Source organism: Crocodylus porosus, unplaced genomic scaffold (assembly GCF_001723895.1).
Source record: "Crocodylus porosus isolate Cpor-Errol unplaced genomic scaffold, CroPor_comp1, whole genome shotgun sequence".
Classification (NCBI taxonomy): Eukaryota; Metazoa; Chordata; order Crocodylia; family Crocodylidae; genus Crocodylus; species Crocodylus porosus.
The window spans coordinates 52,080,179-52,099,213 of record NW_017728947.1 but is presented as its reverse complement, the minus strand read 5'-3'; the positions used below and the strand labels follow the sequence as shown (position 1 = coordinate 52,099,213).

Below are 19,035 nucleotides of genomic sequence, written 5' to 3'. Positions count from 1 at the left end.
ATGATCTCCCGAGGTCCCTTCTAGCCCTAACGTCTATGAAATCTTTGCTTAAGATCCTTGATTGCAAATGTTTCCCATTAAATTGAGTTATATGAATTGAATTATGTCCTGGCTGGGAAAATTAAAAAAAACCCAACCCTTAAATCAAAATCTCTACAAGAGGCGGGATGCATGCTCATAAAGGGATGTCCAAGCTTTCCTTTGGGTACAGCGAAGGCTGTTCCAGTTTTAGTTGTTCTGGATCTATATCCTTAGGAGATACAGATATGGAGGAAGTTAATCTTACCCCTGTTATAAATTATACTTAAGTCCTAGCTTCTTAATTGCCTACAAAAACGCTGGTATTTTCATCTTTACTCCCGTTAACTGGTATGTATTAGGAAGCTTAACCTTGTAGTTTCTCTCCAAGGAGTAATGGCAACTCTTTCCTCAAGTCCCATCATGAACGTGTTTATTTTCACTTAGAATTTTGGCCTTCTCTCCTGCCTTCATCACTTCAGTCAAAGTCAGTATAGACGGAGTTCATTTGGGGGATGCCCAGCATGTGTCTGGCCCTCTCTATGTACTGAAGTGGAATTCCCAGAACTACAGTGAAGGATTCCATCACATAGATGTGATAGTTCAGGTAAGTTGTCACCAATTCATTATTTTAACCTGCAGTGTCTTATTTGTCAACCTACTTCTTTGTAGAACTAGGAATGAACTTAATTTAAACACATGTCTTTAACAGGAAAAACTAAAAGCTAGGGAGCAGAGGAGGAAATCAACAGACATTTAGTGGAAATAATCTGAAATACCTAGCACTAATGGATGTATAAATAACAGGATTTTGACTTCAAGCTGAAAATATAATGATGTTAGATACGAAGACCTGATAATTGGTAAATAAAGCCTTTCAAGTAACAGTTGAGAGGTGCCGTTTTCAGATTGCCTCAAAAAAGAGGCACTTAAACATGGCAAACTGTGTTATCAGTATTTTGGATGGAAGAAAAATGTGTTTTCAGACAATGAAAAGGGAGGTAGTTTATAGTGAGGGACAGCAATTTAAATTTTGATGGTCTTGCAGATGAGGAAGTTGTATAAGATTGTCTGATGTTGTTCTCAAGATTTGTCTAACCAATAGCATGCTTTCTATTTCAGAGTGGCAGACTTTCATTTACATTATGTTCTTGGGCAGGACATTGTGAGAAATGTTTCCCCTCTTGGCAGCACTCTACACATATGTGCATGGACATCACTAGAATTTAGAAAAGATTTCTGCATCTCCCATGTGTAACCTAGACAGGCAATATTCCCCTCTTTGTCACAAATCAAGACAAGGACAGTAATAGCATGTTTGTATTGTTAGAGGACCACAATAGCATCACCTCAGTGAAGCTCATCATGTCTGCTCAGTGTACACTATACCAGTAATTCTCAACCTTTTTTTGTACCAGGACCCATTTGTAAACATCGATGACCTGTCCCAACTCAGTGCCCCTCACTCCCAATCCACTGCCCCCCATCCCCAGATGCTGGCCCCACAGTGTGTGGGGCGGTGGGGGGCCCCAAGCTGCCCCTCGCAGGCTGGAACTCTGCCAGGTTGCAAGGGAAAGTCATGCTTTCCCATGTTTTCTCCGTTAAAGGAGAATCATTTTTTAAAGTTCATTGATCCATTTTAAAAGTTTGTTCACAACCCTTTCATATATTCTTGGGACCCACTTTTGGGTCGTGACCCATGGGGGCCCCAGTGCGCTCCCTGGTGGACCCCAATTTTCTGCCAAGCAGATGGAGGGGCAGCCCCACTCCTGTGGGACACACCATGTGCCCCAGAATCGCAGCATTAACCAGCTGCGCTGGTACCTCGAGGTACATAGAAAAAACATTTAAAGCTGTGTCTATGTCCAAAATCAGCATTGAATCTTCACATTTTGATTCGGCCGAATCAAATTGGGGACAGTGATCCAAATCAATGAATCGAATCGCTGTCTCTGATTTAGGCCGAATCCTAATTGAATAGGGCCCGCTTCGCACACCCCTACTGTGCAACTTTGCTAGTTCATGTACATACATACCAGTTAGAGCTTTTCAGAGAAGTTGGCACTGTTAGCCAGGAGCCTTCACCAGATGTTTTAAGTAACTTATTTGAAAGATACTTCTTAGATAAATTGATCAACTTGCCAAATTGCGTCTCTGTTTTATTCACATCTAGGATGCTGCTGGAAAGAGTAGCACTCAAGGTCATATGTTTGCTATGGGAGAAAATCTCTCTCTCAAATTTGGCTTCTTGTCCTCTTTCATTCTCCTTATGGACCATTACGTCTTGGTGAGTGCTTTCAGCTAAAATAGCTGTCATACCCGTTTGCTTCCTCCAATGAGTGCAGGAGCCATTTCTTTAACATTCAGTGGCTTTGAATATATTTTTTAACATTTGAGTTATTTGAGTGTTACCATGCTGTCCATACAAGGTCCATATAAGAACTTTCATGGATACTTTCAAATTTCCTTTCCCAGGTTCCACTCATCATACATGTAAGTGCACAGATTGCACACACAAATGAAAAAAATTGTGTTCATAGCTAATTTTTGCATGTTTTGTGCATACAGTAGGCTTGTATTGTTTAAGGACAAAAAATTATAGTGAAGCCACTGAAGTAGTCTGCACAAAAGGGAAGCTCAGACCAAAATGAAAGAAAACTAATGAAAACAGAATGCAAGAGCACTATACTTAGAGAAATAATTTCCATAGCAGCCATTGAGAGTATGCCTACCTATAGCAGAGATGAAACATGAAATCCTGGCCCAATTGACTTTTTCATTGACTTTGACTGTTTTGACATTTTAACCCTTATAAAAAGACCAGAACCACAGTAAATGAGAGGATGGCATTGTATAAGTAAAGTGCATTGATAGAATCTTATGAAAGAGTTTTGCCTCACGTTAGGTGGCATTGTGACTGACGCTCAAGCTCTGCATTAGTTTCCTTAATTTGTAACTGATGTTTACCATAGTCATTTAAAACTAGTTTTATTCAGCACAGCATTCTGAATGTATACAGTAAGAAAAGTTTCTTTGTGAGACATTATTTTCAAGTACAGGGGTTTTTTTAAAAGTGCTTTATTGATGATCTTTCTCATAATGAAATTAAGATTTTGTGATTCCAGTAGCTTGGGAACCTAATGAAGTGGCCAGCAAAATTCATTTTCCATTTTGCTTAGATACTGAAACGTAATTGTTGATCATTTATTACAAATATATTAATATGCAGATTGTTATAAATGTAATAGCCCAGTAAACAGTGATTTCATGGTTTAAGTATTTCTCATTTGAAGAAGGCAGAACGTAGCTGATTTATTGGCTTGCTTTAGGTTCCCCTTTTAATGCCACTGTTTGACATGAGGCATCAGGAAGCTCAGGACACTTTAATTTAAAAAAAAGTCTTTATTTTTCTCACATTTTTTTGATAGTTACATTCATCTGCCAGGAAGTGGCTGTCATTTTCAAGTTTTGTTTCATGAGAATAACGGCGTGTATGCTTTCAGGCTCGATTACTTTTTGGAGTGACTGTTGCAGTTCAGATCTTTTTGCTCCTTGTTTTCAGATATCTTCGAAAGCCAACGCTGAAAGGTAGGAACCAGTGTTTTGTCTGGATTTGTTTTGCTTTTTTTTAATCAGTACTCATTTTCCCCCCTTCATCTTTGTGCCAGAAAAAGTCATTAATAATTACATTGCAGTTTAGTATGAAAGCCTTGCACATAGTACCTCCTAGCTTGATTTGATCCCTTCTAGCTGCCAGTTTGTTTCTAAAATGGCCAAAGAATATCTAATATATTAAATTGATTCTGTATTGTTTGCTTAGACAAAATCCCATTGACAGAAGCCTTAAACTCAGTTTGCTTACAGGAATATTTTATTTACAGGAAAAGAGAGTCCAAACTATTTAGTGCCTATTTAACTGTAGTTGATACAGAATGATTTGTCATTGCTGTTAATTGGAAAGAACCCTGCCCCCTACCCCCCCACTCAAAAAAAAAAAAAAGACCCAAAAAAACAAACAAGTATTGGCTTCTGTCTCAGTTAGCTTTTCTTATGGGTTTGGGCACACATCCAACATGACTAGGCTTTCAGTTTTCCACAGGAATGGTATAGTTTATGCTTCTTCCTTTATTGTAATTTAATATTGTGTGGAGTGGTAAATTTTGTTTAATGAGAATTGATAGACTAACGCTGCTGAAGCATACCCTGTAAACATTGTTTAGAGCACATCTTACAGAGGTGGTTACCACTTCCTTTCCCATTCATGTGTGCACAGGCCCTCTCTTTATATTCATGGTCATGTAGCATCCTTGTGGTAACTACAGCAACTGCTTATGTAGGAAAATAATGTATTTTTAGCTATCTTCATAAAACGTAGCACCTGGAAATGAGCTAGCACCTTCTGACCAGTCATGTCTCAGCAGATAACCAATAAATGTTATACAGATCGATCTGATAACTGCTGATTTTCATGAGGGCGGTCCTGCGCTCTAGGGCAGGGGCAGGAGATTATTTTGGGCAGAGGGCTGCTTAAGGAGGTTTGGTGAGCTTTTGAGGGCCATGTGGGTAGCCCCACCCCTTGATATTTGCCCCGCCCCCTGGTTACCATCCTAGGACCAGAAGTTCCACCCCCTTACCTTTGCCACCAGAAGTCCCTCCCCTTTCCCCCTGGAAATACTCCTTTTGGGAAGGGGGCTTGCCATCTTAGAACCAGAAAAAAAAAATCATACCCTAAAAGTCAAACACCTACCATGACATATTTTAATTTTATTGCAAAAAATATTTTTGTCATGACTTGCATTTGCATACAGTATATAGAAGTGATTTGCATAATAACTCAAAAATAAATTTGTGGTTTTGTATATTGTGTGTGTATGGGGGAGATTTATAAGGGGGTGTGGCTGCGTGGGGAGACATAGGGTATGTTGTGTACATGTGAGGGGTTATGGGGTCAGAGTGTGGGTGTGAAAGAGTGTGGGGGGGTGTGGGAACCCCTTGCACCCCCCCCTATGGCTCTGCAGCAGGTGGGGGCACTCATGCCCAGCAGGATGCAGCTCCGACCAGTGTTGCACATCATGGGGAGGAGCACGGCCCCTACTGGGCAGTCCCTAGTGCCAGTGCTCCCCACTGTGAACGTGCAGCCCCTGCATTTGTACAGCACAGGAGAGAAGCCCCATATGCTGGAAATGCTGGAGCCAGCTGCCTTCCCTACCCATCAGGTTTTGCCATCAGATTCTAGCAAGTATGGACTAGAATTTAAAAAAAAAGTAGGGTTGGCATGCTGGTCAATTGACCAGTCAAGTATTGTCAGTTGACCAATCAATTGACCAGTCAAAGATTATAGCAGTTTTACAAAAAAACTACTTTTTTGTAGTTTTATTGACATAAATATGATTTGTTTTTGATACATTTCTTAACAGAAAATCTGTGCTTTTACTGTGTATTATTTGGACCTTTTTGCAATTTTTTACAAATTTGACTGATATTTGATTAGTCAGTTGACCTCACTTTATTTGACCAGTCAAATACCCAACACTAATTAATCTAGTCTATATTGACCCACTCTTAGGATTTATATATATTTTTTACTATTTTGAATATTTTGCCATTTGTGTCAGTTTAAGGCCAATGTTCTCCCACATTTCATTCTAATTAAGTTAATTTTCTCCGTATTTCAACAATCACTCCATTTTATTCACCTGGAGTTAAGTATGTTCACTTGCAGCAGTAGTTTTTTCTTGGCTTTTTTCCAGGTTTTGTAGGGGACAGACTAGTGGGTTTGTGCTAGAAAATTCTGTCATTGGATTAGTGTTCCTAACAGCTGTTTGGCGATCAAGTGATAACCGCATTTTGAACTGAGTCAAAAAAATAATGTTTCAAATGAAAGATTGTTTCTTTAAATTAAGTTTCATCCTGAATGCTGTGTTTTCAGCACAATTTGTTTTCACTCAGCTACCACATTAACAATAGCAGCAGTTTATTTCCATGTGTTTCAGTTGCAAATATATTTAATATTATGTTAATTTGTAACATTTTTGTAACATATTCTAAATAAACATTTTGTAGATTTTTTTAGATGAGGATCTCACATGTTTTGTCTGTACTGTAAATTAATTTTTCTGAAATGTTCTTTACATTTAGGACCTCCAGGATTAGTAATGTTGACCTCCTTTTCCCTCCATGTCTTGAGCAAAACAAACATCTTCTACTACTCTGTTCTGATACTAAGCCTATACACAGTTTTGGGTAAGTAGTTTAAAACATGGGGGATATGAATGGGGGTTTTTTTAAATGCGGATAGAATGTTAATAGAATGTTAAATGTTAATAGAAAAGCCTACTGAAAACTTTAGGCAATAAGAAAAAGTTACCAAAGTTGTGTTGTGACTTAGAGTGACTTTCATTCAAAAGCTCATCTAATTTTTTCCCAGCTACATAGTTGGTCCAATAAAAGATACCACCCTAAGAAATCCTTGCCCCTTATATAATTTCTGGAACATCACTGCTATATCACTCATACGTTGTTATTAACTTAGAATTCTTATTGAGTAAGACCAGAGGTTTATTTGTAGAGGATTCTGACCTATTGTATGATGTATTTGTATTCTAAAATGACTAAATTAAAAAATAAATTTATTTCAGTTTGAGTTTCACTTATTGTTTTAGGGTGCCTATACACGTGCATGGAGACTGCTCCATGTTGTAATTACAATGTGTCAGAACAGACTCAATTAACTGAGTCTGCTGGAACATGGTCTGCTCCAGCAGACTCCAGTGTCACTTGTATCAGTGTCTCTATGCTGAAAAATGGCAGTGGGGGTACTTTAACTAAAGCTCGTTCAAGCTTTAGTTAAAGTGCCTCTGCTGCCATTTTTCGGCCCGGGGATGCTGATACACGTGACACTCCAGGTGCCTTAATTAGAGCGGTTCTTGGAGCTGCTCCATTTAAAGTGCCCCTCGTTCTCCCAGAGCACATCTATAAACACCCTTACAGACAAAGGGCTGGTTATAACTTGGCATAATATGAATCCATGGTATGTAGATTCCATGTTGAAGCTTCTGTGGCATTTCAGCTCTGATCTATAAGCACACTGCTTCCTCAGTTTGGTCTTTAGAAAAATGGTACCAAATTATGTGGTGACTTCTGGAAGGCCACTAGACCAAGAGGGCTAAGCCCACTTTCACTTGTAACTTGCACAGGTTTTAAAACAACATGTGAAAGACAAACACACAAACATAGAGCAATCCTGGTGGAAGGTCTGTGTTGCAGAAGGATAGTTTCAGTGGATGCATCACTTATGCTTGCAGCAAAATGTCATGTGTGGTATCAGAATTTTTACATAATCATGCTCTTGGTTGATGGCAATCAGATGGCATTAATCAATGCAGCAGCATGCTTTGCTCATATGAGAAACAAATGTTTATTTTACTGGTTTTCAGGTTGTGTCATGTCAGTCTGAAACAGACTACAAATACTTTAATTAGTTCATTCTTATGACTAGTGAACTAGGGTCATTTCTATATTATTTTTACTGTTGTTACTACTTAATTGCTTTCCTCCTCCCAGGACCCTGGTTTGTGGGTGAGGTGATTGATGGCCAGCTAGGTGCCTGCTTTTCCTTTGGGGTATTTGTTGGTGGCCACTTCCTGCAAGGCGGCTTGACATTTGTAGTTGGTATTTTACAGGTAAGGATTCAGAGATGAACACTGATAAATAGCTTTAGTCTGTGAGAGTTTTTCCAAAGCACTTCTGAATTTTAGAAATGGAGAGGGAGACATAGTGATATTGTGACTTTTAAAAAGGGATCACAGTGTTAAATATAATTTGGTGGATTACATGAACTACATCTAGTTATTTCTGCTGATGGAATATTTGATCAAATGAACACAGTTGTTTGTAGTATACACTTGTTTGATAGGTAGAAGGTATGGCAGGGAAGCATCTGAGAAACACATTGGTTCAAATCTAGTAGACTGTCACCTACAAAAGCTCATGCCTCTCTGAAACAGTTAGTTTCTAAGGTACCCCAACTTACTTTTTGCTTGACCTTTCAGACTAACGCAACATTTCTCTGCCTTTATTGGTTATGTGATACCTACCAAGAAATCTCGTCTTGGGTTCAAAAACTTAGGAATGTGATGGGATGCACCAATCAAGATGTTCTTGGCTGATACTGATAGCTGATGATTAACTGACCATATCAGCCAATACCACTCCAATAACCTGTATTTAATAATAATGCAACACATTTTAAACTACTGACATAAATAGTTTGTTTTGCATTTATTTCTCACACACGTGTGCGTGCATGCACGCCTCCTGCATGCTCTGGCCCTTGAGGAAGGCAGTAACTGCCTTATTCCCACACATGTCACCTAAGCCTCACCCATGGCTCCTACCTGCAGCCCCATTCCCTGCACAGTCCATGCTGCTGTCCCAGGCAGGCTGGCTGGACTCTTGTACGGCAGCATCCCTGGGAATGTTTGGAGCCCCAGAGCATGCCACTGCTCAGTGCTGGCAGGCCCTGTGGAGCCGAGCTCCCACAGCTGCTGGGGAAAAGCTGCTTTTGCAAAGGTGTCTCATGCCTGGCAGAGCAGAATGTCCCTCACACGACACCTTACCCTTACCTGCACACAGCATATCTCCACAGCAGCCCCAATGCTCAGGCCCCTGCTGCATGTGCAGCACTGCCATGACAGCGGCAGCAGCAGCAGAAGCCAGTAGTGGTCCCTTTGTTGCTGAGTGTGGTGCTCTTTGCCTGCTCCCCAGCACCCCCTCCCCCTCCCACTGCTTGCCAGGACCTGTAGTCTGCTGTAGGCTCTGGCCGGTAGCAGGGCACGGGGACCAGACCATGCCCACCAGAATGCTCTGGACACATGGCTGTAATTATCAGACATAATTACCATGACCAAAAAACCCAATAACCTGGTATTGTAATTTCTCTCTTTTTTTTTTTTTTGGTGTCAATCTGATAGCCAACCGATTATATTGGTGCATTCCTAAATATGACTAAAATCAGATGATATCATGTTTGGCAAAAACAGAATTAATTTTGAGACACAGCGGAAGGGGTGGCATTGCAGCTATATGTAAACTGGATATCAGATTAAGGATATATGGAGAACTTCAACATATTAGTGATTTTAATTCCTTTTTTTTTTTCTGCCAACAAGCTTCCTTTCATACAGTTAAGTTTGCTTAGATGTTAATTCTGTGCTGTGCCTCCTTTCATGCTCTTTAAAAACTAGTTGTTCTATATTCAAGTGAGGGGCAGAACCTTTTTAATTAAGGCTAAATTCTTTCCTTCATCCCATCCCTTTGAAGCAGCAGAATATTCCTAGATTGCCCCAGCTGCCACCCGAGGGAGGGGTGTGGGCTGCAGGCTCAGGCTCCCTGCCCTGCTGCCTTCCTCTGGGGCCTCCACAGCCCAGTGGGTAGGACCCGGCATGGCAGAGCAGAACAGGGCCGGGTAGAGAAACTCATGCTGCCACCAGGAGCTCTGCACCGCCCTGGTAAGGCACCCCCCTTGCCTGCCTGGCAGCAGCAGGGGGCACAGTGCTGCACTGCCACCAGGTGGGCAAGAGGTAGTTTGCCACAGCAGTGTGGAGCTTCCAGCAATGGCAACAAGCTTCCCCACCCTGCTCTGCCCTGCTGAGCCAGGTCCCACCCACTGAGCTCCAGGGGCCTCAAGGGAGGGCAGCAGGGGGGAGCCCACAACAGGCAGCCCACACCCACTCCTGCTCTGTGCACAGATCTGGGGAGCATGTGCCCCCCCCGCCCCGCCCCAGGAATGCATGTAGCAGTGGGGAGCCAGCTCCTGCCCCACAGACAAGTCCCCTGCAGCTCCTTCCCACTCCCTGCCTACTCCCTGTATCCGCACATTACAACCCCAAGTCCCATGCACCGCCTGGCTGGGCAGGAGCCCCAGCCCCAATCCTACCCAACTTCCTCCCTCCCCTGTGGGGCCTCAAGTTCCCCTCCCCACACCAAACTTATCTGCAGGAGCTGCTCTCCAGGCTGCCTGGCAGCCATTTGCATGTGTGTATGTGTACACATACATGGCACATCCTATCTGACCTCCCTTCTCCCGCTTCCCCCAGCCCCTTGCATGCTGGAACTCTGCCAACCTACAGAGAGCTTTCTGCAACAGTGGGAAATCCATGTTTCTCCATTAAAATGAGAAATCTGTGTTTCTCTCATTTAAAAGGGAAAATCCATGTTTTTTCCCATTTTTCTGTGGGAAACAGAAAACTTGAATCCCTGCTGATCAGTAGGAGTTGCTGTTAGATCTGACCTGTCCCCCTGGTTATAGATTGCTACAATCCCAGTTTTCCCAGAAGTCTCAAAATAAGGCTCCAACTCCAGGAACTGTCCCCAGGAGCGTGAAACACTAGTGTTGGTTACCAGAACAGTCCCTGGAACAGTTGTATTTCCTCCCCCTTGTATTTTTCTCTGCCCTGACATACTTGGCATAATGTATTTGACACACTGAAGTTTGACACTCTCTCTGCTCTCTTTTTCAGATGGTGTTTTTTAACTTGCCCTTGATGGCTTACCTATGCTGGTGCCTGTTGCTGCGTTGTCAGGGTCTCAGCTTTCGCTCCCATATCTACCACATCAGATGTTTTTGGGCTGTGCCTGCCCACCTTGCCATGGCACTCCTCCTGACCTGGCAGCTCTATTCCTGCTACTTCCTGCAGCGGACCTATGGGACTCTTGCTTTCTTCTTCTCCCCAATGAAAACATGGCTGGTGGTGCTGACCTTTGTTCTAATATGGAGAACCTGGACGTTGAGCACTTCTGAACTCAGAACTTATATAGCAGAAATGAAAAACTGTCAGAGCTCTTGATATCTAATCTAGGTATTCAGAGGTCTTTTGATTGACACTGAAAAGCTGTGAACTGTGGGTATATGTGAATGGGTTTCTGTACAGCCTGAGCCAGTGGATGGTTGGATGTGAAGCAGTTCCTGGCTTGCTCCAGAACAGTGTGATGATAGGGTTTCCTGTGGTATATTGCTGAAAAGTAGAAGTCCTTGCTGATCTACCTCTGTGAATGGAAGAAAATCTTTGTAATATATTATTCTTGATTTTTGAAACACTGGCAGAATTGCAGGGTGGATCTTTATAGCAAGCCCTGAGAGCTGTGCTTCTGGTTTTTATTTAAACTTTTACCCATGATTCTACAAAACTAGTCTGTGATGAATGTCAACATAGAGAGTAATAATGGTCACAGCCGTGGCCTTCACAGTAAGTATTCTGTGGTAGGTACTAATACACTTCTTGAGGGTTTGAATGGCTGTTATACAGCATTGTAAGTCACTTCATAAAGTGCATGTATGTGTGTGTGAGCACCCTGATTTATTTTTTTATTTCTTGGAGAATAGTGAAGAGGCAGTGTTGTCTGGATGTAGAGGGATCACTTGTATGCTGTCAACAGCAACTGTGCCCTGACTAGGAAAGGAGCTTTGCTGTTCAAGGGCTTCTCCATGGCAGCCAAAGTGGGGAGTCAAAAAGAGAGCAAAGAGGAGGTGTGGACTATCTGCAGATATGAAGTATCTAGGCAGTCTAGTATTGTCTAATAGCTAGGGCAGATTTCAGAATTAAACTCTTCTGATCATTGTCCAGCTGCATTTCTGCTGAGTAGAGGACATGGTATTATATATAAAGTATTGTATCATTTTTCAGGTTCAGTATAAGATTCCACAGTTTCCTGAGATTAAAAGCCCTATTTTTTCCTTGCACAAAATAATTTCTTTTTTGGCATGCAGTATTAGTAACATACCGTTCTTTTTACTTCAAAATAGTATTGTTTTGGAGTAGGCGTGAGAATACAGCAGTCTTTTGAAGTCAAGAGCATCCTTTCCAAGCTGTTCATTAGGAGAACACAGAACAGAAATACATGAATTGATCAAAGCAAGGGCTGGATCATGAAAACCTGTTGTTAAGATTCTTTATGCAATGCCAGCCGTTGATTTGTCAGATGGAGTGATAAATGCATTTTACAATGTTTCAGTTACAATATACCAAGTTTGTTGGGTTTTTTTTAACTATCTTTGCATGGCAGAGACCTTTTATAATTCTTAAATTCCATTGGGACCTTTGGACATTATTAAAGTGAATAATCATTAAATTAATTTTAGCTAATGTTGTTACATAACAAAAAAATACATTTTCTGAGAGATCACCCTTTAAATGCTATGTCCTGCAGTTGTTTTTAAATTCCTTTAAAAAATGTTTTTATGCTCCTTGGTTTGTTTATGAAGGGACTTTTCTGTCAGTAAGTGGACTCCACATGAGAGGCTATTCAATACACAGAGTAAACTATGTAAGATAGAGAATTTATCCTTACTAATCATCCTCTGTAATTTGATATGTTATGACATTTTCAGAGGTAAATACAACTTTCAGGTTGACTATTTCTCTTAATGTTTAAGGCCAGCTATGGCTGCAGTGCTGCTTCCATTTTAGTCTGTGTTCACTTACAAATTTCCAGAGTCATCAGTTTCAAACTAAAGCATACCTTGATTCATCTCTGTCAAAAGATATTTCTTCCAGAAGTCTTGAGGAGAAGTAGTTGAGCTCATTTTGGATATGAGTGAAGGAATAAATATTTTCTCTTTTTAGAAAAGCCGTCAGAAGGCCTACATCTGCCCAAGTTGAGAATTGAAAGTTGAAATTCAGCTTGGAAAGAGCCTTTGCTGAGAAGGGTTATTTAGCATGCCAATTAATACTAGTTGTTTGGTTGGCTCCCTGTATTTCTGTGCCTTTTTGAAAAATGGTGTTGTCTCACAAAACTTGCATGGTATGGCTGACATGCACAGCTGATTTAACTACAAACTGGAAAAGAAAGGGATGCATCTGGTGAATATAGTCTTTACTGGTAAGATGAAAAAGAGATGAGAGCTTTGTGGTTCAGACCTGATTCTGGAACCTTTGTGCAGATTGAATAGGCCTAGCAAAGCCCAGGAGAATAAACCTGGAAAAAAAAAACCTTTTGTAAGGTGAGCCAAGGGCTCCCATGAAGCAGACTTTGGGAGGGGCTAGGAAGTGGGAAGAACTTCTCTTAACTTTTGTGCAGTTCGCAGAGAAGCAATCCCAGTGGAAACAGACCCATCTCAACTCCGTAGTTTTCCAAGCTTAGAGGAAAGGAGCCCCTGTTTTGTGACTTTTCTAAATTGCATGGGTAAAGATGTACTAAAGGCTCTTTCCAAGCTAAATCATTTCTGGTTGTGGAGTTTACATCTGCTGCTGTTACATTTTCTCCGTGAAGTGTGGTGCTAGCTGCCTTTCTGTTTCCCTTTTGCACCTTTACATTTTCCCTTGCTGTTTTATTTGACTACATAAGCCAAAATTTCTTGACTTGAAAATAAACTGATTAGAAAAGGATGGTGGTAGGTAAGGAAAAAAATAATTTTAAAGAACAAGTTAAGACTATAAACCTGCATCCACCCACCTGCTATCATAGAAGTGAAGTGAAAAATAAATTATATGAAAGCCAGTCACCCCATGCCTGCTCTTGTGGCAGCTGCTAATGCAGTAATTTATATAAGACACTTTTTTCTGAACAGGGCTTCAGATGTCCTGTTTCTATTGACAGGAAATTGTCAGTAAACTACACGTGGTTCAACACAATGCAGTTCCTAGTAGATGTTCCCATTTATATAGCATATAGTCTCATGGGTGATGAAGGAACAAAAAAGAAAGGAGCAAGAGACCAAAGGATCCAGGAGCAACAAGAAAAAGACAAAAGAAGGTGCAGAGAAGACAAAAGAAAGGAAGAAGATGTAGTAAAATAAAATAGAAAAGGTGAGCCAGTAACAACTGTGCTACAGCATAATGGGCTCCTATACACATGCATGGAGCCTGCTTCGACATGCTGGAAATCCAGCCAGTCGGAGCAGACTCTTGAGTCTGATGAAGCACAGAAATTGATGCACTCTGGCAGCTTTCTGTGTCACGTGTAAAAGCATCCCCGCACTGAAAAAAATGGTGGTGGGGCACTTTGAAAAAAAATGTTTGAGCTTTAGTTCAAAGCGACCTGTCACCATTTTTTCAGTACAGGGATGTTGATACATGTGACACGTGGGTTCTTTTAATTAGTGCAGCTCACTAATTAAAGCACCTGGAACTGTGTCCCACAGGACATGTAAAAATGCCCAATGTGAGACAAGGAAATGGAGTGTATAAAGTATTGCCAATTTTTAAATTATGAGATTGGCTTAGAAATTGGCTTTTAGATTTTTAACATTTCCTTCTGGTTTTTAAATACTTCTTGGCTTTGTAACAGTAAATGGTTATTAATAAAAATTACATCAGTTTGATTTCAGTACACAGTCAGTAGTGACCACCATAGGTGGAGGGACACCAAATTATTTAGGGGGGCTGAGTGCATGCGCACATGCACCCCCCCAACAGGTAAGTCTGTGGGGGGAGGGTAAAGGGCTGTGGGGAAGGAGTGGGGCTGGGGCAGGGGCAGCTCAGGTGGGGTGTAGGATGGAGCCACAAACAGCTCTTCTGGGGGGCATGGGGAGCTGGTGGTGTCTCTTGCCATTGTGCACACCCTGGGAAGGCATGACGGGCGTGTGCCCCCAGTTCTTCACAGAGGGAGGCAGGTCTGCTGCTGTGAGCTGGGGCTGCACTGGGCTCTTCCCAGCAGTTGCGGGGAGGGGAGGGACCTGGGCAGCAGTGCTGCTGGGTAAGAGGTTGGGGAGCCATGGCAAATTTTGGGGTGGCTGGAGCCCCTCCTGTAGCCCCCTCCCAGGGGCACCACCGCTTACCCCAAGCACAGCCTAACCCAGCCCCCACCCACCAGGAAGAGCCCAGTGCAGCCCCAGCCTGCAGCTGCAGTCCACCCTGCTCCACCCAGATCTGGGGGCACATGCCCCTCCCTCCTCATGCTTCCAGGGTGTGTGTTTCACCAGGAGCCATGCCCACTGTTTGAGCTGCTCATGGGTCGGTACCATGCCCCACTGGCTGGGCAGCACCTGCTAGCCCTATTAGATTCCCCCTTCTGCCACCTATAGTGACCACATACCCCCACAAGCAATATACAGACTAATGGGGTGGTCCAACATAACTGGAATTCCAGCGCGTCAGAACAGCCTTGACTGTTGGAGTGTGGCAACTGCTATGCTCCAGCAGCCTCCTGCCAATACACAAGACACAGCAGTGCTTTAACTAGAGCGGCTCTTGGAGTCACCCCTTCCCCCCACCCACACCAACCCTGAAGTATGTGTTAAAGTGCCCATGAGGACTACTACGAATTTATACCTGGTTTCTGCTCTTGATTGGAAGATTAGGGGACAACACACAGTGGGTATGTCTACACGTTGATGAATGCACCATAATTATTGTGCATTAAGTTTAGTATTTGGATAACCAAGTACTAAATCAATGTACAGTAACTGGTGCTACTGCACAGTAGTGCCAGCACACAGCTTTTTAGTGATGCTAACTGCACAGTAGCCTAATACCAATGTACGGGTTTTGTACTGCATACTACTGCGCAGTGTTATTAGACTAATCTGCAGTTAGCGTCTCATGTAAATGCACCCACTGTATGTCAGATAAACTTATGTGGAATAAATCCTCTCTCTGCAGTCAACGGCAGACTCTTTAGCTCTGTTGGGTCCTGGATTTGTCCTGCATGTCTGTGATAAATCTTCCTTTAGTTAATGGGACTCAGCTAGAGTATGCAAAAATAAGTATCTGCTGAAGAGTCAGACAGGTAGCTTATGTCAGAAACAAGTCAACTAAAAAGAAGCCAGGTACCTAGATTTATATTAAACTCTTCAATGTGTTTCATTACAATGTTTTTGCCCTTGTTCTCTCAAAATGAGGTAGAGAGAATTCACAAAAACAATTTTCTTCAAACTTTGTTTTATGGCTGGGTTACCAGGTGGGGGGGGGTCTCCTCCTTTTAGTAATTTCTTTTTAAAACCTTTCGAATCAGCAAACTCCAGACTGTAGCATGCAAATCGCTTCTTATAAAGCAAAGGATCAATACCTCAGCACATGATCTCACACTGAGTCAGTCATCTCTTGTATCATAACCCACTAATAGTTGAGGCTCGCTCATGAAATTACTAAACAAGTGCTGTGAAGCATGAAATGCTGGGAATTTTCTGCTCTACATTGTGTCTCATCAAAAAAAAAAAACAAAAAACCTCCATCCTCTTCCCACCAATAAGAAATATGATTGTTGTAAGGCATATCAGCTCACACTGTACAAAGTAACAACTCACTCTGGAAACAGCCCTGTAGCAAACACCTTGGACATACAAACTTTGTACTTTAGACAAGCAAAGTTAATGTGGTAAAGATTAAACGATGATAATTCTGCAACAGTCAAAGTTCGCTTCCATATCTGCAGCAAAGGACAAGAGGATGCATTCATGCCTTATCGATACTTTTGTTTTCTGTGTTTGCATCACACACATTTTAAAGACATTTCCTAAGTTGAAGTTTCTGGAATGATACAGAATATTCAATAATTAGAGGGTCTTCAACTAGTGTAACTCAATACAGGGGTGTCATCTCTTACTCGTAGATTGGCAGTTTAGAATTGCAGTAGAGGTCTGTAAGCAGGTCATTTGGTCTGCTGGCTTTGCAGAATTGCACTCCCTGAGAAGCTCCTCTCCAACACAGTTTTTAAGCAAATAAAGAGAATGCCTCTGTCCTCTCCCAGACACCAGGAGGGAAGGCCCCAGACAAAAGCGTAGGCCCTCCTTGCAGCAAACTGTTCCCTCTCACAGTTTGCTTTCTCTTCTGAGGGTTTTTAAAGCTCCTAGTGGAAACCACCCCCGCACTCCTTACCCAAATGCCCCAAGTTGTGCTTTTTTAATGGGTCTGTTTGTCCTTAAAGTGACAGACTGCCCTGTTACAAGGCCTTTGGCTGAAAGCTGCTGTTGAATCCAGAGCAAGGCTGACCAGGTCAGGAACCATGTACTTTCTTCATCAGTACAGAAATGGAAGGCCCTATCCCTTGCTGTTCCTTTTCCTGTTACTGAGGTCTAGATGATTGGAGTATAACACTGACACACAGGGTGCCTATACACCTGCTCAACAAGCTGTACATAAAGCACCCCAGCAGCCATTTTTAAACCTGCAGGGGCTTATACATGTGAAACTGCAGCAATGCTAGAGCCTTCTAATTAGAATGATTAATCAAGTCTGCTCCCCCTTCTAATTTAAATGGTCTAGCATTGCCACAGGATCTAAGGCTTGTCAAGCATGTGTATAGGCACCCTGTGTGCCAGTGTTATACTCCAAACATCTAGTCACTAACACCAAAAGGAGCAGCAGAATGACCCTGGTGCAAAGCTTCCATTAGCTGAAACTAAAAAATTAATGATTAATTAAATCTGCTCCAACTCATTCTAATTAGAATGTGTTGAAGCATGTCTAACACTGTATAGGCACCCATAGCTTTTTTCTCGTTTCTAATGCCTGTTCTGGATCTTGGGTGTTCCCATACTGCTTCGCTGTGTATTGAATGTGCCCAGAATTCATAGGTAATAAGCAGAATATGGGAAACTAGAAAGTAAAGTATGGCCTTCCCTATAAATCACTGGACTTCCTTCATTTACTTTAGTCTAGGCATTCATTAATAGTTCTTAGTTTTTCAGGTTTTGTGCAGTCCTTCAGAAGTAAACAAGTATCCAAGTAAAAGAACCTTAGTTCTCCCAGCTTAAGTTTGTCTTCATTCAGCCCAATATTCCACTCCTAGCACCTGTTTTGGAGTTGCACAACTTGATATCATGGTGCTAGACAGACATCTGCTTCCCTTACAGTAAGAATGGCATCTGCTACATACAGTCTTAATGCTTGGGAGTCCCTTGAGTCCCTGGTTTAGTTTGCACTGGAACACCTCTTGGTTCCAGTGGCACTTGCAGCCAGCTGCACCTGCCAAAGGTGTAGGAGAATGTCTCAGATGGCTGGTTTTGTTCTCTAGCTTTATATGACAGAACCCTTTAGTAGCATCACACGCTCTTTTGCCCTAAATCAATCAGGTAGCATGCCCTCAGTTGTTAGTAAGCGATAGGGCCTTTCTTTCCAATTTTCTGTGAAGTGGTTCTGGGCCAATAAGAATCCTCAGTTTACCAAGGTGCTGCCCCACTCTGTGCCTGTTTAAATGGGTCTTCAGATACCTCTTTTAAAGCTTGCCAGTTCCACCATTAGTAGCCCCAGGAGGCTTAGCGAAACTTGCAGTTTAGTAGTTTTGTGGGCAGTATGTGAAGATTTATTTCTTACTTTGGTTTACATCTTTCTTTGGCAGAATGCTGGACAGTGCCTATAGTGTCATGCCAGGGATATTCTGGTGCATTGTGAACAAATCTAAAGCTGGCACTGCCTTGCAGTGGTACTTTTCTGTGGCAACTTCCATAAACTCAAGCTGATATCTCTTGCTTCTTTTTATCAGCAGTCCATATTTAGCCATTGGTCTCAATATGGCTTTACTGTATGTAACAAGCACTTTGTCACATTTCTCCAGCTGTTTATCAACATTAGTTACACTGTACCTAGCTCCACAATCTAATTGGAAATAAACTGGTTGTTGAGTCAGTACTGGCTGGCAGCCTACTTCTGGGGTGCATCTACTCTGAGAGCTTTAAAATGTGCTAATGTTATGCTGCAACTTCCTTAAAAGGCTGTCTTCAGTACTGCACATACTACTGCTTTTTTTTTCTTCCTGCTGTAGCTTGCCAGTTCCATTGCAACATTAAATTATTTTGTTTCTTACACCTTATTGGCTATTAACTGGGTACTTTTCTTAGTGCCTTTTATGTTCTTTGCACTTCACATACACTGAATGCAGGTATCATGGTCCAGTGCACCTGCTTCTTTGTCCTGCTTTTGCTTGAGCCTGGGTGCTTGTTCTGCACTAACTGCCTTCATAATGTTTGTCCTTTCCCTGAACAGTTCAGCTATTCCATCTCTACTTAGGATTGTGTTTTAGGTCTCTAAAATATATACAAATGCCAGAATTATCAACTTCATTTAATTATTTAAGTATCTT

The 19,035-nt window shown here is 42.0% G+C and overlaps 1 protein-coding gene across 1 annotated transcript in view; it reads left to right on the top strand.

Moving 5' to 3' along the window:
• TMEM62 (transmembrane protein 62) overlaps window positions 1–12,546 on the top strand; it is a 42,998-nt gene extending 30,452 nt beyond the window's left edge. Inside the window, exons 9-14 of the mRNA XM_019552197.1 lie at window positions 466–625; window positions 2,192–2,305; window positions 3,522–3,606; window positions 6,157–6,261; window positions 7,582–7,700; window positions 10,539–12,546. Coding sequence (XP_019407742.1) covers window positions 466–625; window positions 2,192–2,305; window positions 3,522–3,606; window positions 6,157–6,261; window positions 7,582–7,700; window positions 10,539–10,865 — 910 coding nt within the window. The 3' untranslated portion in view covers window positions 10,866–12,546. The remainder of the gene's footprint in view (window positions 1–465; window positions 626–2,191; window positions 2,306–3,521; window positions 3,607–6,156; window positions 6,262–7,581; window positions 7,701–10,538) is intronic.
• Window positions 12,547–19,035: the final 6,489 nt, after the last annotated feature.